The sequence below is a fragment of the Monodon monoceros genome, unplaced genomic scaffold (assembly GCF_005190385.1).
Source record: "Monodon monoceros isolate NGI ecotype Baffin Bay Population unplaced genomic scaffold, NGI_Narwhal_1 Super_Scaffold_2, whole genome shotgun sequence".
Classification (NCBI taxonomy): Eukaryota; Metazoa; Chordata; class Mammalia; order Artiodactyla; family Monodontidae; genus Monodon; species Monodon monoceros.
The window spans coordinates 2,632,635-2,654,497 of NW_021703776.1; the positions used below are offsets into that span (position 1 = coordinate 2,632,635).

Below are 21,863 nucleotides of genomic sequence, written 5' to 3' on the forward strand. Positions count from 1 at the left end.
ACTGGTGGCACCACCCTTTGGGGAAGCAACGTGGAAACATATGTTGTCTTGAAAGCCATAAAACGGTCTCACCCTCTGATTCCCTAATACCTTTGCAAGTCTCTATTATAAGGAAAAGTCCCCAAATGAATATGGGCTCTGGGGACGAAGATGGCCCTCTCATTATTTATAGTTCCAGAGAAAAAAAGCAACAAGTAACAGGGCAGAGTGGTGAAGCTTAGCGAGTGCCAGGAGCCCTGGGTGTGATGATGACAAACCCATTGCACACACGGGGGAGGGGAGGCTGTAAAGGTCACAGAGTTGTACGTGCTCAAGTCAGAATCCAGATTCAAGCAAACAGAAACAAAAGCCACACTTTCCCCTCTTCCTGGATGATCATACAACCTTTAAAAAGTTAAGAGACCATTGGTGTACCAGAGCGAATTGTAAATGACATGATGCTAAAGGAAAAAAGCACAGCACTGTGTACATCACAGTTGGCCTTAGGCATCAGAAAGGCTCAAGAGAGCACACAAAGTGACGAGAAATGGTGTTGGGCTGTTGGCATTCCACGTGACTCCCTCACTCCCCATTTAAAACCTTCCATATGGTACTTATTTTATAATCTTGAATATAAACCAGTTTTGAAAGGTATACGTTAGACTTTTAAAATATCTCTTCAAAATGGATGTATAACAAAAATTAGTTCTATATTCCAAACGCGGCTCATCCCTCGATTTTGTGAAAGCTCAAAAAACAGCAAATTTTAGCTTTGTCAGGCCAGGGGTTTCAGCAGGACTCGCTGTGTCTGGAAAAACACTGCCCCCTTGTGGCGGATCTGACGACACGCATTTGGGGGGGCCAGCTCTTTATGATCCGCTTGGGACGGGATTCTTCACAGGCCCGTGCAAGCTGGGGAGAAATACAGGATCTCTGAGGAGCATGGGACTCAGGGCACCAAGTTATGGAGCTTGCTTTACAACTTAGTTTTTAATAACTTTTTCTGAAAGTGTCATGTTACTGATGGGCATCCCTCTCAACTTCTTGGGCTCCTAAGGGCAGGACTTCAATACAGCAGCCACCTCCATCCTGGCCAGATGACTCTGCGGGGACATTTCAACCTGGACCCCAAAAGCTCATTCAGGCTTTGGGTGGAGAATCACTTCAGAACGTGGTGAGCAACTCCTAGGATGATGGAAACCTTCCATAACTGCCTGAACAGGGGAAACATGGCCCCAGATGATTGTTTTAAATTGAGGCAATGCTTTTTAAAAATCATTCACCAGAAGATTCTAGCACAATGGTAATAAGCAACACAATGGTATCTGGTATGGCTCACATTGATACATTTTTAGATTGGTCAAATTTATAGCATTTAAATGAAGGCCAGGGGCCTGTAAAAGGTCAGTCACTACAGTTCGTTTTACAATTTGCCCAAAATCCCAGAGTTAATAACAGAAGCAGATTAAGAACTCGGGTCCTCCTCTTCCTACACCAGAGCATTACTGACCACCTTACCAGATGCTACCGTATTCTGCGCGTGTGGCATTTCTGTGCGCTGGATTACAAATGAGCTCAGGTGTCTTGGTGCATCTGGTGCAGAGTTCATACTGCTGTCTACGTGACTTAGGAAAAGAGCAGAGGATGGAGACTGAGGCCTGAGGACCATTCCCACCTCGCCGCTAATCACATCCTGTGGACCCTGACCACGTTCCCTCCATGTGTCTCAGGGTCCAGATCTGTAGGATGTCACGCATGCTCAGAGAAGGGACAGTTTCCCGGAAAATGCCAAATTCCAGGAAAACTGCTTGAAACTATTCGTGAGGTGATTATATTCACTCTTGGTTCAAGGGTCCTTTGATTAAGAAAATGAAACTGTATCTTGGAATAGACTAAACGTTAGTTTACATAAAATTAATCTTTCCAGGAAAGATGTGACTACTAACTGACTACCTACATACCTTAGGATAATTTTTTTTTAAATGCGGATCTATTCTCTTCCGACCCTTCAGGTTACAAATATAAGAAACTAGTTGCATTTTCTCAAGGAAAAATAACAATACTATCTGGAAAGTTTCTAATGAAGCTCTGACCCAGTTTACTCACCATTTCAGAATGCTTCCTAAAGTTATCAGCCGAGCTCTATAATTGCTAATCCTTACAAGGGTGCTGCAGGGTGGATGGCGTTATGCCCGTCATACAGATGAAGAAAGGGGAGACAGAGAGGCCCCCTCTGCTGCCTGGGAATAAAAGCTCAGCTCTACACCCCAAGGGCAGACGCCTGCACTCAGCTAGGAGTCAAGGGCTTGGGGAAATTTATAAAAACAGGAGCAGCGCTCTTAAGCAATGTTGTATCACCAACTTGCTTGATAAAAGAAAGCATAATCTCAAACATAGATCAGACATCACAGACATGAAGAAATATAAACATGAACATAAAACACTGGGAAACACAAGCAGACATCAACGGATTTGACCAGCCACTTGGCCTCCGGAAGCTGGGAATTTCTGCATCTGTGTAAGGAAGGCTGCACCTACTTTACAGCGATGTGGGGAGGATGAAATGAGATAATTTAACTAAGCACGGGCCTGGCACAGGCAGGCAGGTAGTGGCAGCTGTGGGCATCGTCCTCTTTGGCCAGCATTATTTTATTAAGTGCTATCCTGCCCTAGGCCTTCAAACCCAGTAAACTCTTATTTCCAGGTGAACAGTTGATCTACCACACTGCAGATTCCTTGATTGGCTTTGATTTCTAGTAAAAGTCACACGTGATTTTAAAAAATGAAAAAAACAAACAAACCTCCTAGAGACCACTCCGTATCTGTATTCAATGATTTTCCTGCTTCCCTTAAACTGCTCTGTGAAATCAGTTCACTTAGCTCTACAACAAACCTCATGACATAATGATGTGGAGTCTTCATGTCTAAGAATATGGCCCGTCTTTCCATTTGCACAACTCTACTTTTGTGTGTGTTTGTAGAATTTTATGATTTTCCTCATAAATGCTTTGGATGTTTCCTATGGACTTTTGGCCTAGGTTTACCTATCTATCTATCTATCTATCACGTCATGAATGTGTTCTTAGGCTGCATTTGTAAGAAAAAAATCTCACACAAATTAGCAATGCCCACTGCAAAACTTATGCTACCATCCATTGCTGTAGAAAAAGATATAACTCCTGGCATGTTGTAATAACCAAAGAGGCGTGAGGGGTCAAGCCCTTCAGGGTAGTTGAACAGATCCTCTACTCAGACACAAAGTTTGCTGGCAGAGTGTGTGAAGTATTAGAAGACACTTTCCAACAATCTGTGGCCAAAATCGAGGCTGACAAAAGATAAGCCTTACAGACTAATTGAGTCGGCGGACATTTTAAACCATTCTCAGTGGATTTAAGTCTGTTTTATAGCAAAGAAGCACCATTGCTGACGTGGTTACGTTAAGGAAAGACTTGATGAAGATTATACAGCTGAAGAAGAGACCTTCTCATTATGTAATTGTACTCAGGTTAATTTGGGGTCAGATGAGAATACTGGTCACATGCGTTTCTATGGACGAGCTGCGGTCACCCCAGGCTCCAGCCCGGCCTGAGTTCCCACCACGAGTTAAATCCTTCTTATTGGAAACCAACAAGATTTGGTTGTCAGGAAAGTTGAGAGCTGATTTTCAAAGAGCATTAAAATATGGGAATCAAAAGGGAAAAACAGCATCAAGTCCAGGGCATTAAACGCCTATGTTTTTAAAGTGATGGATGAGAAACTGAGAATCCATAGTTGCTACCTTTAGATTCAGAACCGAGATTGATAATTGTCAGGAGGATACATATTAACACACTTACTCAAATTAAAAATATGACTTGACTTTTTTTTTTTAACCAAAAGTAAATGTGATTTGGCTTTTTGATTGGACAATAAGGGCCCATTTTGCTAATTAATTTATATGGCAGACATTCTCCATAAATCGAATGGGCTAAATCTATAAACCTAAGATCCTGACAAAAATAGACTTAAAGTTTGGGATGAGATTTTTAACATTCACTAAAAAACACTATTTTGGCAAAAGTGAGTGAAAACTGACAATATGTCAATTTCCTCAGTGAAAACGGACAATATGTCATTTTCCTCAAAACTTACTGATGATATATTAGGTTTAGAAAGTGCCTGTGACATCCATCAGCACACACAGTCACAATTTTTTTTTTTTGGGTGGATGGATGTTAACTAAACTTAATTGTGGTAATCCTTTTGCAATATATACATACATCAAATCATTATGTTGTATGTCTAAAACTAACATAATGTTGTATGTTGATTATACCTCAATTTTTAAAAATGGTCAGCTTTGCTATCCCTTAGCTCAGATAAACATGTTAGTAAAATCAGTAGCTGGGACACATGTAATTCTAACTTGAGACTTCTGAAAAATATAACATGAATGAAGAGTTATGATGTCAAATTGCTCATTTTGAGTTACTTTAAGTATCTAGAAACAATTTATACAATTTCAGAAACTATAAATTACCTTTCATCTTATTAAAAGATATCTTTTCAAGAAAGATTTCCTTTTCACGCTCAACAATTATATATCAGCAGTTGTTAATATATTTATATTGTTTATATTTATTTGCAATTGTAATAAGAACTCAATCTAGAAGAGTATCTTCCTACCCACAGTTTTATGATCACATGAAATTTAAAAATCTAATTTAGATAGATATTCTTGTTTTGTATCACATTTCATTTCAACTATTTAAAACAGACTTTTAAAAACAAAATATATATTGAATAGAATACAATTTTACATGGGACCAGTACGGAAATGTGAAATCAAGAAAAAAGAATAATAATGCAAAATGTTTTATTGTTATAGAAGAGTTTGTCTCTGTGGTTTGTCTATGTATCTATGTGATTTTTAAAGTGATCGTATCAAACTTTATTAGACACATTTAAAATGTCAATATTTATAAGATGCTACGAAATATTTTCCTTCAAGTATTTAAAATTATGAAGAAGCTTTTCGTATGCCAACTTTGAAATGCGAGGGCACAGAAAGTTTTTAAAAATTCTTTCAACGTATGGCTGCAGAATTTAGGAAAGAGGCTGTGTGGCTCCCAAACCATCAGTTGCTCCTGAGAATTCAGGGAAGTGGTTTCAGACGGTGTAACTCAGTTACTCTAATGAAGGGCCCTCCCGATCACGCCGGCTGGGGCTGGAGAACTGGAAACTAACACATTCGGAAAGTAACACATTCCTCATCTTCTGAATGTACCACGGGCAACTAAAAAAGAAGCCACATGACGCTTTGTGCAACTATCTAGTTTATAAAAACCCACAAAACAAAAAACAACTAAACTAATCTATAATTTCATTTCCCGGAAAGTGGTGCAAAGCTGCCAGAAGCCCCACGAGGTTAGCACGAAGCCCCTGCGGTGTTAGTACTCACGTTCGAGCCCCTTCCCAGTGCGGACTTGGAGGCATCCTCATCGCTGTCTGCCCCCGGCTGCCTGAGTTGCTCTGCCTGGAATAGAAGCAGGACCCCCGTCATCTGCAGGTGACAGCAGCATCACACAGAACAGTTGTCCTTAGCAATTATTAAAGCAAACCACGCCAGCCTGGCCGTCCCTCGGGGCAGCAGCATCTGTGTAAACAGCTGTAATCCACGGCCACGATTCTTAGGAACCTGAAAGCTGTTCTAAAATAGTCCCTAAGCAGTGCTCACAGATCTGACAACCACAGTTTTGAAATTCATGACTCATGGAGTGTGAGTTTCCATTTTGTCTTTTTCCCCAGAGCATCTCTTTTGCTTAGAAGAGATGCAATATGAAAACAGCAGTGGGTCTGAGCTGATCAATTAGCTCCGAAAACCAATTAATTCAGTAGGTTTTGAGGATTTCTACGTTTTAAATTCAGTTTACCACTGCATTGCTGATCGACTGGATACACATCAAAATAACTCACCAAGTACCTCACTCCCTATCCATAAAAGGTGAACGATAATGACATCTCACTTCATGGTTTAAAAGAAGGTTTCCCTTGATGGTGTGGTGACCTCCAGACAGAGAACCACCAGGTGCCCTGGAAAATACAGCTCTGGGCCACACTCTGCCCTCCCAAATGAGGATCTTTGGGGATGTGACCCAAGAATCCAATTGTTACACTAGATCTTAAGGTGATTCTAAGGTATTTTCAGAACTACTTGGTTAGGAGAATAAATAATGTCAAAATGAAACAAAGTTATCACGTTGAAAGAACATTAAAATACCAAAGTTTTAAAACAAGGAAGGATACTTTCCCTCATTGACTTCAGCCAAAATGATATCTTTTTAAGCGTATTCTCTATGGAGATTTTACACACACATATGCATGTTTTTTCCTTTAAGTAGATAATAAAGACTCACTTTAACTTTAAATGTCTCCGTTCTTAGTATTTTGCTCTCAGACATGTGTAGACTATCTGGCATCACAGGGCTTTAGAAATCATTTAAAAAATGATTGACTCAGGAATTCCCTGGTGGCCTGCCAGGGAAGGAATCCACCTGCCAGTGCAGGGGACATGGGTTCGAGCCCTGGTCTGGGATGATCCCACATGCCACGGAGCAACTAAGCCCGCGAGCCACAACTACTGAGTCTGCGTGTCACAACTACTGAAGCCCGTGCGCCTAGAGCCCGTGCTCCGCAACAAGAGAAGCCACCACAGTGAGAAGCCCGCGCACCACAACGAAGAGTAGCCCCCGTTCACCGCAACTGGAGAAAGCCTGCACGCAGCAACAAAGACCCAACGCAGCCAAAAACAAATAAATAAATTTATAAAAATTTTAAAAATAAAAGAAATAATTTACTCCAAACCCTCCTGCTATTAATGAAGAAAACCTGAGACCCAGGCTCGCCAGGCAGTGTACAGTGTGTGGACGGTGAGAGCCACGGCTCTGGAAAGACAGGCGGGTCCGAATTCTGGCAACACTAGCCCTGGGATTTGCTCAGAATGTGCAGCCTGGGCTTCTTCACCTGTAAAATGGGGTTGATAATGCCTCTCTCACCAGGTTTATAGAAGATTAAAGGAGGGTACATTTAGCACAGCACCTCAAACAATAAAAACAGAGAGAAACAAGGAAGGAAAAGGTTAATGCCGAAACAACAAATAATCCAGTAAGGTTACGACTGTATAAGGGCAGTTGAGGGCAAAATAAAATAAAATAAATGAGAGGGAAAGATGAGGTGTATGAGAAAGGAAAAACACTTCTAGCCAGTCTAAGACCGAAGAAAGATGGGGTAGGGTGGAGGGAAAGCCCCTGGGACCCACAGACCAGGCTTCCTCACCATCTGTGGCATTTTCACAGGTGTTTCAGACTCTCATGGAGAATGCTGCCAAACCATCACATGCACTCGGTTCTTATTCTGCTTGAAGCAAAGGCATTTCTAGATTTCCTACTGACTTCGCTGGCAGTTTCATGTCTCAAAAGCAGGAAGATACAAGAAGAAGGGCTCTTGAGGTCTTGGCGTGAGGAAAGGGTAGATTTTCTGTGAATTAGAATAGTGAGAACCAAAGAGGCCAGCGGTGCCTGCAGTCCCAGCAAACTGACCTCAAATGTCAGGAAGCATATTACCCAGCCATCAAAGAGAATAAAAGCATGCCATTTGCAGCAACACGGATGGACCTAGAGATGATCATGCTAAGTGAAGTAAGTCAGACAGAGACAAATGTCATATGATATCGCTTATACGTGGCATCTAAAGTATGATACAAACCAACCTATCTATGAAACAGAAACAGACTCACAGACATAGAGAACAGACTTGTGGTTGCCAAGGGGTGAGGGAAGGATGCAGTGGGAGTTTGGGATTAGCAGATGCAAACTATATTATATAGGATGGATAAATAACAAGGTCCTACTGTAACAGCACAGGGAACTATATTCAATATCCTGTGATAAACCATAATGGAAAAGACTATGAAACAGAATATATGTATGTATAACTGAGTCACTTTGCTGTACAGCAGAAATTAGCACAACACTGTAAATCAACTATACTTCAATAAAATATTTTTAAAAAGATGACAGGAACCAGAAACCCAACATTAATAGAGTGAAGGGAAATTCAAATGTGAAACTGAATCTGTAATTTCAAGTAATTCTGGCAGGAAAGGAAAGGATGGGGGAGGAGGGAAGAGGAGGGGGGCAGGATGGTGGGGTGAGGGCACAGAAGATCTTAAGTAGAGACACACACGGAGCAGAGATTTTCAAAGGACACATGGAAGCAGGGGGAAACACACACAATCAGTACTAAGACAGAGAATCAGGAATCCACAATCAAAGCGTCAGGTGGTCAAGAGCAATGCACTGGCGTTTGGCAGAAACTCCTGAGGACAGGGACCCCTCACTAGTTCAGGTGGCGACTTCTCTCTGGGCTGCCAGCTTCCAGCCAGCGTGCTGACTGACCTCTCACCTCCGAACCGCAAGCTGACCCGGGATCTAACCCCAGGACCCTGAGCAAGTTTATTTCTTTGGGCCCCAGCGTCCTCATCAGGAACAAGGGGTGGATGGTAATTCTGACCCCATGGGCTCCGGAAGGTCAGGACACGTGCAGGCTGGTGCACAGATGCAAGGGCCATGCGATGGGCAGAGAGGGCTCTGGACCAACGTGCGTCCACCCTACTCACGCCTCTTCTACCGCTCCGTGGACGGCGGACGCTTCCAAACCCAGCTGGCGGATTAAAGGCTAACGTTCCCCACAATGGTTCTGTCTTTTTTAGTGCCATCTACTAGTTAAGAGAAAATACTTGACCCAGCAAAATAAACCTTTTTAAACCAACACAATAGAGATCACAAGCATTTTCCTTTCTTGGTAGTTAGAAGGCCTGCATAGCTTGAGAGTTTCAAAGATGATTTTAAATGTGTTCATTTTTACTCTCTGTACTATGACTTTATAACACTGTACCCAAATTATGGTTTTAGGATTTATTAACTAAGACCAACCAGATCAATAAAATTAACTTATTCAGCATGTTCCCAAATCATATGGGGAGGAGCAGGGAACATCTAAAATTTACTGGCAAATGGATCCGCTCAACAACTCATGTTCTTCTCCACAAAGCGGCCCCTGGGCATCTCCTTGAGGCTGCACCAGGTTGTACAAGTTCTGAAGATTTGGTTCATTTGTCGGGATATTGGGTATTTATATAAACTTAACCGTACCATGCAGTCACTTATCCATCTATCCGGAGGTTGTTTACTGAGCTTCAACCTCCTTCCAGGACTGTGCAGGTACCAGCAGAGAGGGTGCATAGCTTTGTGTTCTGCTGGTGAATTAAACACCATCACCCAAGACCACTGTTTTAGGAACCAAGTGTGGGATATGAGAGGCATTTGTGCATACTGACACGACACGCACCCTACACCCTGAAGGAGTGAGGACTCCTACGTGTATTTAGACAAATTCCAAGAGAGGCTGAGGACAAACATCTCAAGAAACTGTCTGTACAGAATGCAGAATCATATGTCAATCTGATTGATATTTGATACTGAATCAATTACCTTACTATCGCTTCTTTTATTAACTTTGAAAAATCCCAGAATTTTTTTCTTCTCTTTTTCTGTCTCACCGTTGCCAAGTGATGACTTTCTAAAGGTTTCTGGGGAAAAAAAAAAGTACTAAGTTATTTTTCAGCATATGAAACATTAGATTAAGTACTTTAAAAATATCAACAAATGATTTTTTTTTACTCTAGTCTTAAACTTTAGTTCTTATAAGAGAGCAAAACCATCAACTATTTCTCTCAAAGCGTTCTGAGCCACCCAAAGCCTCCAGCTGGGTTTAGGAAATCTCTAAAGGTTCTTATAATCTTTAGTATTGTAAAAACAAAACAAAACAGAAGAAAAAAACCCCAAATAAATCCAGAAGTTCTAGGGCAGTATTGTGCAACAAAAAATAAAGGGACTATATACGTAATTTTGCATTTTCCAACAGCTGCACCAAAAAGAACCAGGTGAAATTGATTTTAATAATGATTTATTTAACCCAATAGATCTAAAATATTAGTATTCCATCACATAATCCATATAAAATTATTAATGAGGTGTTTTACATTCGTTTTGGTACTAAGCCTTCAAAATGCACTGTGCACATCACGGCACATCTCAGCTTGCACTGGCCACATGCCTCGTGCCTGACGGCCATGCCTGGTTTGTGACCATCAGAGCGGACAGCACAGCTCTCGGGACTGCGACATCTGTGCTAAACAACTGCTTTGAGAATTATGAGGGTGGCGGTAAAAACGCAAACTAAATAAACTACGTCAACAGCTTCCCGGCTTGAGGAGCCCACTCCTTTCCAGAACGTGGAGTAACAGTGACGGTTTACCCAGGGGACATCTGAAATAACCAAGTCAGCTCCTCCATGACCCACTCCCCCAGATTTTTCTTCCTCTACCTCAAACAGTATGTTTTCCTTTTTCATTACATTCTCTAGGGGACCTGTTTTTTCTTCTATTGTTTTTTTTTTTTATTCTTGACTTCCAAATCCTCAATCTTCTCCATTTCCTGGAGTTTTCTTCAGCGGGATTTTCGAGCTAGAATGGATGCTCTGGAGTTCCAGATGGGGCACTAAAGCCCAGGCCAGTCAGGATGGTGACGACTCAGCCAAGGGCCATGGTCTCCAGGGCAAGGCAGAACCGGTGGCAGCAGCATCCCTGGGACCTCGGGCCACACCAGATGCCCATATGGGAGACTCTGGGCATGGGCCCAGCACTCCCCACTCAACAAGCACCCCCCACCCTGGGATGCTTCAGCTGTGGGGACCACACTTGAGAGCCAGCAGAGTAGAGCTTAAGGACACCGTCGTGTGGGCGTACTGGGCCTCAGTTTCCCCATCTGCAGATTGAAGATGACTCAGATGACCAAGCCTGGCACCCTCAGTGCCACCACAGCCATTGTGACCATTATTCATTGATCGATGACACTCCGAAGGCCACTCCAGGCCTTTGTCATCCGCTCATCCTGTTCTTGTCTTCCAAGGCACACAGATACGGCCAGAAGAAAAGATGTTGAGGTGTTGCTGAAGGACTGAAAAATTAATTTCCCCACACCACTGCCGATTGCTGGACCACCAAACCACTGGTGGAAAAATGTGGACTGGATTTTACAAACTCTGCCACCAAGATACCAACCCAAACCAGGTAAATATCGGTGGACTTCTCATCTGCTAACCAAGAATTTCATATTCCAACTCGAGAAGGCAGACGCGGAAGTCGGAGCCTTTGTGACATGCATTAACATAATACTGTCCTCCCAATGAAGCAAAAACCAAGCCCCTGAATCCCTGCGTTCTGTCAGTGGCAAAGGCTCCGGTTTTAGTCCCAGGAACCAGGTCTCTCACCTTCATGCAGGTGGCTCCAGCCAGGCCAATCAGCCGTCCCCACATCACATGACATCCAAACCAGCGAGGGGACCGGCTTCAGTGGTGAGACATGCATCCCCCCGGAAACACGCGTGCACGTAGGGTTCACAGTTAATTGCAACAAAACCCTCTGTTAGGCCCAGAGCCTGTAGCAAAATATTCTGTACCGCAGAGTAAAGCTATATGTGGACGAAAGTATGCACCAACGTGTATGTTTGTACCTCTGATGTTTCTAGAATTGACTGCTATGTGACACAGATGTAGCAAGTGCAGGAGATGACAGTGCCTGAGAGATGAGGGAGAGAGAACACATCACTGGCACACAGGTTGTTGTGCCAGCCACACAACGGTGAGACTGGATCAGAAATTCAGCCTCTCATTTCTCTTCCTGGACAGGGGGAGTGGCTGGTCACCAGCCCCAGGACTGAGGCTTGGGCTTGGGGCACAGAGCCGCCCCAAGGGGACCGAGAGGCCACAGCCCACAGCTGCCCGGCTCTGAGCTGGGCCCCAACCAGACGGTCTAATCTCAAAGGTGAGGCTCGGAGATTCTGGACTGATGGGGCCTCCTGTGAGGTTTGAGACTGGCAGGCACTGCGGAAGGATGGGCTGCAGGGCAGGGCAAGATCACTTGGTTTCCCTGACCGTGTTCCCATCAGCCAAGACCCCCAAGGTGCCCCGTCTGGGTCGCAGCCAGGCCTGGAGAAAATATGCCAGTTAAGACCTAGAAGCCGTGGTTCTAAGTGGATGGCAATTTGAGTGTGGAGTTTATTTTGTTTCAATTTACTCTCATTTACTATGACTTAGATATGAATAAAAACACAGGGGAGGTTGTGTCTCATCCGTTTGGAAGTTTCAGAGTGATCTGGAAGGTGATACGGATGAGCTGAGGGGTGTGGATGGATGGAGGATGCTGCAGGGGCCCTTGAGGACTGGCTCATTGAAAACGTCCACTTTTCCGGATGCAGAAATGGAGCAAGCTGTCGGGGGCCAGATCAGGGTCACCAAGCTTGTAAATGCAAGAGGGGAAACTGGGTCTGCATCGCAGGGAAATGTGCACGTTTGTAAGTGACCATCCCCATCATGGGGGTTGTAAAAGAACAGTCAAAAGAGCTCTGATTCACCTTCCCCGCTGCCCTCAGCCTTACAATATCCCCAGATCAGACCACTCAGAACTGATCAAGCCTTCATATATATGAGTTTTCTGCTCAAACCAACTATCTATTCACGGTGCTTCTTTTTTTAATTGAAGTATTTCTGATTTAAAACGTTGTGTTAGTTTCAGTTAGCTAGCTAGATTGATAGATATATAGATAGAGTGATATATTCTCTCTCAGATTCTTTTCCATTATAGGTTATTACAAGATATTGAGTATAGTTCCCTGTGCTCTACAACAGGTCATCTATTTTATATATAGTAGTACGTGTATCTGTTAGTCCCAGACTCCTAATTTATCCCCTCCAGCCTTTCCCTTTGGTAACCTTGAGTTTGTCTTCTATGTCTGCGAGTCTGTTTCTGTTTTGTAAATAAGTTCATTTGTATCATTTTTTTTTTAGATTCCACATATAAGTGATATATCACATGGTGTTTGTCTTTGACTTACTTCACTTAGTATGACAATCTCTAGGTCCATCCATGTTCCTACAAATGGCACTATTTCATTCTCTTTTATGGCTGAGTAATATTCCTTCGTATATATGTACCTCATCTTTACCCATTCGTCTGTCAATGGACACTTAGGTTGCTTCTGTGTCTTAGATGTTGTAAATAGTGCTGCTATGAACATAGGGGTGCATGTATCTTCTCAAATTAGAGTTTTCTCCAGATATATGCCTAGGAGTGGGATTGCTGGATCATATGGTAATTCTATTTTTAGCTTTTTAAAGGACCCCCCCATACTGTTCTCCATAGTGGCTGCACCAATCCCACCAATAGTGTAAGAGGGCTCCCTTTTCTCCACATCCTCTCCAGCATTTGTTTTTATTTGCAGACTTTTTAATGATGACCATTCTGACTGGTGTGAGGTGATACCTCATCATAGTTTTGATTGGCCTCTCTCTACTAATTAGTGATACTGAGCATCTTTTCATGTGCCTGTTGGCCATCTGTATGTCTTCTTTGGAGAAGTGTCTGTGGTGCTTCTTAAAAGAGAGTCCCTCTCTTTGTAGCATCCATCTGCCCTGTATGACGGAGGAGGTAACAGGTGAGGAATATGAAGGGAGACCACTGTCAGACACGACACCTGGTCTGTGGCTCCAGAACAAAGCCCAGATTTTCTGCATTATTTTTCTTTTTGAAACAAAGTCTAATGTTAAACACTTTACCAAACATGGACAGAAATTTCTATAAAATCCAAACACTCATTGGGATTTTAATGACTCTCTTGGAGTGTGTGTGTGTGTTATGTGTGTGTGTGTAGTCCAAAAGATTTATATAAGTCCCAATACAAATGTGTGTGCATACATGCCTATGTACATATGTGCATGCATATGTATGTATGTATTATACATAATACATACATATATATAAAAAAATAATTTATAAGAAATGAATGCAAAATTTGGACCAGTCATTTACATACTTGTCTATGACAGAAAAGGTCAGATTTCACAATCCACACTGCCCCAGATTCTGCAGCAGGCAGGATGGACCCTGAGGGCAGGTAAGCACAGGTGAGAAGGGCACGGGGCCTCTCCTGCATGGACCACTTCTGCTCTGCTCTGAAGTTCTGTGTTCAGAAAGGGCCGTTTTCTACAAACAGCTCCCTCACTGCTCACCAATCAGAACCACACAACGAACCCTTGCCCAAGGGACGTTCTTCTCTTAGTCAACCAGGGAGTCAAGAAACCAAGCCACGGCCTCAGTTCAGCCTGGCCAGGCGCCCCCAGAGGTGCTGCCCTGCATCCCCTCAGGTCACCCCGTGCATTGTCCTAGCCCAGAGCCATGCAAGGTGCAGCTGGCGGAGCAGCGCTGGGCTCACTGTACCTCGGCGGCTCAGGGAAGGCTCCGACTGTGTTTTGGTCAGAAGAACTGGAAAAGGCAGGCAACAGAGAGTGAAGACAGGCTTCTTGACCCACGGCAGCACCTGACGAGGCCTTGGCCCCTGTGTCAGCCTGGACTGAGGCTGCTGTGCCCCGCAGGAGAAGGCCAAGTGCAAAGCAGGCCTGCAGCCCTGGCCTGGATCCCCTAGAATCCCGCAGCTGTCTGGCTGCTAAGCACCAGCCTGGAAGCAGGTGGCAGCAAAGCCTTCTGCTTTCTCAGGCTGCCGCCGCCAGGAATTCCAGAACAGGGCGGGCCTCTGCCTACAACACATCTCCTGCCCGTGGCCTTTACCCTTCCCCAGCTGCCAGCTGGGAGGGGGCGCAACCCAAGAGGGGCAAAGAAGAGAGCTCCTCACGGACAGAAATGTTCTCTTCTCTACTCAAATGTCTGACTGTCAGTAGGATGGGTGGAGGCGTTCGGCAAGGATGATAATCAAATATTTCACAGCCCACATGGCACATTACGGTCCAGACGAAAAGGATGTTGGCCACAGGCAGGGCACATCCTCGCCATGCCAGGTGATGCTCCTTTATTTGTCTGGGGAGGCTGCCGGGGTCCCAGGACGAGGGTCCCCAGGAGGGTGCCCGAGGCAGTGCAGAGGAGGACTCAGGGGCTGGGGGACAGCTATTTCTCCGCGTGCAACAGCGTGCCCTGCCCTGCGCCGGGGTCAGAAGAGGGAGGTCCAGACTTCGGGCAGTTTCTGCTCTCTCCGCCTCACCCGTGTGCCCAGAAGACCACCCACGGGCTTGCTGGGCCCACTCCTTAATGCAGAGACTGGTTTCATACGCTTTTCCCAGGTATTAGATTCTACAGCTACCTTTCAAGATATTCCGATTGACTAGCACATAACAGAAATACTCGTTTGCAGAAGACTTTTCCCTTCACATGCTTAAATGTGGGGCAATTTTTCTTTTCTTGTCTTTCCTTCTCTTTTTCTGTCTTTCCAAATGAAAGCTCTGTTTCCAAAGATTCCCAGAAACCAAATTTAAATAGGGCTGATATAACGAGACGGACACACCGGCAACAGCCAGGCCCGTGCAGCAGGTGCTGAGAACCATCTTCTCTGTGTTTTAAAAACACACCGGATAAAACACAAGATGCATTACTCTCAAATGCCAGAACGCTTTTTTTTGAAGGAATAAATAGTCTATGTTCTTGTACATGACTGAGCTAAAACCCTTTCTCGAATGTCAAATGAGACCCAGGGTCCAGAACCTTCAGGAGGAGATCTGGGGGAAGGGGAGGTTCCACTATGACCATTACAGTTTGGTAATAAGAAAATATAGATTTTTTTAATTGGGAAAAATTTTTTTAAAACTGTAGAAAAACATGAAAACTTGAATACGTGTGTATTTTAAAAGCCCAACCTGGTCAATACTTGTGAAATAAAAGCCAACGGATATCAAATGAGCTCATTAAAATAGACACTTTTGTGAAGTCCATTTTAATAATTCTAAAGTCAAGGAATATTAACTATATATATATATATATATATATATATATATATATGTATTTTTTTTTGGTCTCACAGTTGTTCAAATACAGTCAGCCCCTGTGTCAATCAGGGAAATCTGCTTACACAACAGTCTTTGTACCAACATTGGCCTCAAGGTGTCACTCAAGCCAGAGCCTCTTACTAACTGTGATCTCAGGCTGGTACCACCTTCACGGGAGGAGAAGGATAGAGGGGAAGCATCACGTGTTGTCTCCAGGGACTGAACTGCATTTGGGCAGGTTTAGGGAACAGCTAACTGCATTCTGCCACTGGTTTCGATTAGGAGCAACGTTCGAGACCTGGGAGTATTTAATGGCAACTGAAAAGGAAATCCAGGAGAATACGGTTCACACGTGGCTCCTGAGAAGTTCTTTTAGAGCAGAAGCTCCAGTATTCTCACCTTTCCCCTTTTTACGTATCTCATGGAAGCTCACGGGAGACAAGGGGTAACGAGCATGCTCACGACTGGGGGAAAGAGGTATAACTACAATCCATGTATTGTATTTCCCGCCCATTCCCGTTCTGGTTTGGACAAAATTGGAGAGGCCTGCAAACGCCCATCCCCATCGCTCTGTGCTACGACGCATGCGCGGAGAGCCAGCGGCGCCGCGTCTGAGACGCTGGGTGGCCTCACCTCTCTTGTTGTCCCAGGCGTAGAGCTCCTTTATCCCCAGCTCGTTCAGGGACTTGGAGAGCTCCAGCTCCTCGCCGGCCACGTTGTCCCTGAGGAGCACCACGTGCTCCGGACTGACGTCGCACTTGGCGCAGATGACTGGGAGGATGCTCTGCAGGGGAACCTCGGGGCTCACGCGCACCACCGCCTTCTGTGTGCGCAGGTAGTTCACCACCAGGCGCACCGTCTTCTGGAAAACACGGCAGGCAGAATTCCGTGAGCGCATCTTTGCACAGCTGTGTTTATACTAGAATGGAGCAGGGCATGATTTTGTGTGGACTGGGTCTTTCTTCCAAAATTCAGTGGGTCGTGGGGGAAAGGGCACACTGAATAGGAATAGCAAATGCCTGGAAAAATGAATTTACCTTCCAATCTCTTTTGCTAATGAAGAAACTGCTACCAACATGGGGAAATGGACAGCAGTGAGGGTCTCAATTTGGAATCTAATATACACACTGTCTTTCAAGGATTCTAAACAGACCTGAATGCAAGGCACTAGTACGTTTTTTAAAGGGAAGTGGTTTGGAATTCTTGTGAACAATCCAATTTAAAGGAAAAAAAAAAACCCTCAGAAAACAAGACATCAAATTTTTGTTTAAGAAGACAAAATACCCGCATAAATATATTAATATCTAGTATCATATATTTATATGAATATTGACACATATACACTACACACGTATGTATTTTAAGCTAGAAAAATATAACATACACTAGACATACAAATATAATAGGCATATAATAGTAGACATCATAATGAGAAAAAAAAAATCAATTTGACTAAAGCTGATTATACATGTCTACAGATAAAGTGACCCATCAAAAATGTAATAGGCTGAAGTTTCATGCAGTCAACTTCTGTTTGGTCTTTACTGATCACCCACATTGTTCTAAGATCCTGGGGAGTGGACACAGTAAATGTGTATTGAATAAAAAAAAACGGACTGAGATTTATCTCACCCCTTTCCAGTCTTGAGTGCCAGGGTTTGATGAATTTTAGGAGGAAAAATGGAATCATGGATCTTTTCCATGCTTCTTAAACTGGAGTCATATATAAACTTGGGCTCACCTGCCCCTGGGATTTGCAGCTGGGGTTCAAGACGGCAAGAAAAGCCACAGAATATAAATATAAAAAGGGTTTATTTCCTTAAACAGTGATTTTAATTGAAGAATTAGGGAAAATTCAAAGTATAGATACCACCAATTAAAAGTTATTAACCACCCAAACCTAGAGGACATGACCTGTTGGCCAAATTACCATGTTTAAAAATAGGGAAATTTAGGGCTTCCCTGGTGGCGCAGTGGTTGGGAGTCTGCCTGCCGATGCAGGGGACGCAGGTTCGTGCCCCGGTCCGGGAGGATCCCGCATGCTGCGGAGCGGCTGGGCCCGTAAGCCATGGCCGCTGGGCCTGCGCGTCCGGAGCCTGTGCTCCGCAACGGGAGAGGCCACAACAGTGAGAGGCCTGCGTACCGCAAAAAAAAAAAAAAAAAAAAAAAAAAAAAATTACAATAAGCAGCTGGAGTTACCTTTAATCAATACTCAAAAGCCTGCAATCTATGCATAAAATATTATCCAAATTGCAATGAGTATTTCTGACATTAGTATTTCAAAAGGGAACCCCTTTCTGTTTCCTCTCTCTGGGAAGCTGTTTCCATCGTCTACATATTCCAACCTCTGCCGTGGACAGGAAGGCCTCCAGAACTCAGCTAGAACCTTTAGGACTAGGCCAAGAGGGTAGACATTGGCTACCTGTGGTTATTTCAATGAAAATTAGAAATGAAAAGCTGTTTTTCGATCACAGTAGCTGCATCTCGCATGTGCCGCAGCTGCATGTCGTCAGTGGCTGCCTCCTTGCCGGGGGCGGAATTATAGACCATTTCCATCTTTGCAGAAAGTTCTGGTGGATAGCTCTGCTCTAGACTGGCTCCTCTCCTCTGGTATGGAAAGGAGAAATGCTACACAACAAACATCATTCAATGCGTGAACTTTGGTCTCCTAAAGTAAACTCAGTTTAGGGTCTAACAGCCCACCACGCAAGTGGAAACCTCAACCACAGCGTGCGTTACTTATACAGCAGGGGCTCCGCCGGCCTCTCCTCAGCAGCTCCAGCACCCTGGGTCACAGGGAACTGCATATGGCCTCATATGACAAAGGGTCCCTCGTGCTACTGACCTCAGGCACCTTAGCGGGGCCAGCCTTAACCTTCGCTTCAGGAACTTTTTCTTTCAGAAATACGGTATGCGCATTCAGGGTCCCAACCAAAGTATTTGGCTTAAAATTCAAAGGCTGTTGAGTTTCTGAAGACAGGATCTCCAAGGCATGGTTGGACGGGTTCAGGTGGTTCTGAAGGCAAAGTTCAACCAGTAGGTCCATCATCGCGTGGCTGAAAGAGAGAAACAAATCACGGTCATGGGGAATGTCTGCACTCTCCCTTCTGCTAGCTGAGTGGGTTACGACAAATGAACCAGTGGGTGAATAAGCAAATTGGCCGTCCGTAGGAAGAAAGAAAACAGCTTCTCGTTAATTCCTCAAGCATGACTGCACAGTGATATCTTAACACTTTCAATACTAATAAACAACACTACTGAAAGCACCATCAGAATCAGAATAGCTGGGAAAATAGTTACATTTCTAGTTAAACCCATGGATATGTTGACCTGAATCCTATAAGGTCAGCACAAATGATATTAACATATGGGCATAAGGCATTAAATTTTCAGTTATTCACAAATATAGTGTATCTTAAACACTGAAATTTTAAGTTGAAGACAATAGCTTTCTTTTTACCTAAAAAGTATGGTCTTTAAAGACCAAAAATGAAGAAAATTACCTTATTTGAATTTTTATAATTTCTAAATTTTAAAATTTTTAATAATTTTTATAATGTCTCCCATCACAGATCATTATTTACTAAGGGAGCCAAATAACAACTCAGCTTGTCCCAAAGAATGAAATAATCTCATTTCTATCATTTATATTCACCTGGCAGAATGTTTGTATATTTCAAGCTGACCTCTCTTTTCCTACACATTTCCTGAGCAGTGCGGCATAAACACCTCATGAAAGCGTAGGTCCTCTCCTGTGATCTATTTCTTAATCAGGAACTGGCACGGCAATAATTTCAGGTCATAGTGATGCTTTCCAGGTGTCTGGCGCTCAGGGGTGTGTAGACCTGGGACTCGTGGTGCACCTGTAAAGGCACAGGTGCCAGCTTCTGCCCACCATTCGGTCATCACTCACCTTGGGGGCTGTGAGCTGCGGGGGCCCTGACACTGAACAGTGAAACCACAGGCAAAGGTGCAAAGTACCCTATTTCCCATTCACTCGTTAAAAATATCAATAATATTCTAATGGATACAGAACATTTCCCAGCCATCTCCATGACAATACTTCCTCCCACCCGATATTCAGGAAGTAATTAGGTAACAGCCTATGTCTTAACCAGGGGACCCTGGAATCACCTGGGACGTGTAGGAGGCTCATCACCCCCCTGGCTCCTGGGGACTCTGAAAGGACACACGGCGGGGACAGGGCAGCGCTAACCCTCACATGAGCCACGCTGGCGGGCGTGCTGGCTAATGACGCTGTCAACTCTGATTCCCTCGGCTCCGGGATAAAAATCATCTTTCTCTCAACGACAAGCATAATGCGTCAGAACAGGCAGCAACATCACCAAAGACTCCAAGACATGAAACACCATGGAAAATCCTCAGCACAGAAAATAGACTTCTAACGATGCTAAAATAACGACCTATTACTTGTTACCACGTACTATGTTTCCTCCATGGCCCAGAGCCATTCTGTGCAGGTCACACTGTTCCCACTTACCCTCACCAAGCCTGGGGGGTGGGGACCACTATCCCCCAGTTCCCATGAGGGGGTGGAGCTGGGCTTGGGACCCTGCTCCCATACGATGTTGACTGTCACTTCCCCTCTCTTATCTCCACCCACAGTCTACTGCCACCAAGTAAACCAAAAAGGATAAATTCTCCAACAAAGATTTGAATTAATCTTAGAATGTAAACCACGAAGGACACCAAAGCTACTGATGTAACCTTCCGTTCTTCTAATTCAATAATTGGTAACATGTTTTTTTTTTTGTTATTGTTGTTTTTTGCGGTATGTGGGCCTCTCACTGTCATGGCCTCTCCCGCTGCGGAGCACAGGCTCCGGACGCGCAGGCTCAGCAGCCATGGCTCACGGGCCCAGCCGCTCCGCGGCATGTGGGAGCTTCCCGGACCGGGGCACGAACCCGTGTCCCCTGCATCGGCAGGCGGACTCTCAACCACTGCGCCACCAGGGAAGCCCTTGGTAACACGTTTGAAACATCACATTTGACCTTCTGCAAGGGAGCAGGCCAGCTCTGGGGCTGGAGGGGTTTTCCTGCATCACAGAGAATAAACTCTCCTTGCCATTAGCAGAAGCTGGGACTTATTCTCGCGTGGACTCGCCGAGGAGTGACGTAGTACTTGGTTCCCGTCCGGATAAAGAACTGGGTGCCCAAACCTCTACCCTGTGTATCGAGTGGACCTCCTCCACAACTGGCCGATCGGCACCCACCCTGCTGCCCTCACTCTTCTGTGACCCTAACATAGGACTCGGCTCTGCCCAGCGAAAGCTCTTTAATGATGAAGCTGCAGTGACGTTTTCAACACTTGAGGGTGGAAGCGTTTCTCAACAAAATGTTTGGTGGAAGTAGGGAAGGGAAGGGATTCCCAAGCAGAAAATTCTATGATGCTGGAGGCCTATTTCCTCAAATTTACCATTTGGGGAAGGGGGAAGCACAAACAAAACAAAACCACTGTAAAACCATGATAATAAAACTCAACACCATACCCGTCATGGTATGTGCGTAAATTGTCCAAAGGGCACAGAGGCCATTACCGCTTCAGACAAGGGGACAGCATCTCTTCCCGGGGCTGGAACCCAAGCCAGGACAGAGGGTTTCTGCAGGAGAGCAAGGAGGTTTAGGACATGAGGGGAACTCAGGCTTTGAGAGCTGTCTGTTCTGCAGGCCTCTCTCTGTGGCTACAGAGAGTGACAGACACCGTATCCTAATGCAGACTGACCTGGGCCGCATCTAAGAAGCTGGATACACAGCACAAGGCCTAATGTGAGGACCTGGGTCCAGAAGCATGAGCTCGTCTCGCGTTTCCTGCAGGGCCTCCCACTCGAGTGATTCCTCCCCGGGCCCATTTAAAGCATGATCTGAGGAACTACTTTCCAGCACAAGCGTTTCTGGACGGTGTCCTCAGAAAATGGGGTGAGAGTTGGCCGGCTTCTC

At 44.6% G+C, this 21,863-nt stretch overlaps 1 protein-coding gene across 7 annotated transcripts in view; it reads right to left on the reverse strand.

Annotated features, from left to right (window-relative positions):
- The window catches only part of COBL (cordon-bleu WH2 repeat protein), a 257,530-nt gene that overhangs the window by 141,269 nt on the left and 94,398 nt on the right, over positions 1-21,863 (reverse strand). For 5 of the 7 annotated variants that reach the window (XM_029234102.1, XM_029234101.1, XM_029234099.1 and 2 more), the window contains exons 3-6: positions 18,752-18,962; positions 16,540-16,768; positions 9,510-9,607; positions 5,420-5,494 (exon numbers count right to left, since the gene is read on the reverse strand). In XM_029234102.1, coding sequence (XP_029089935.1) covers positions 5,420-5,494; positions 9,510-9,607; positions 16,540-16,768; positions 18,752-18,962 — 613 coding nt within the window. The remainder of the gene's footprint in view (positions 1-5,419; positions 5,495-9,509; positions 9,608-16,539; positions 16,769-18,751; positions 18,963-21,863) is intronic. The other 2 variants (XM_029234103.1, XM_029234100.1) reach the window with 1 other exon arrangement.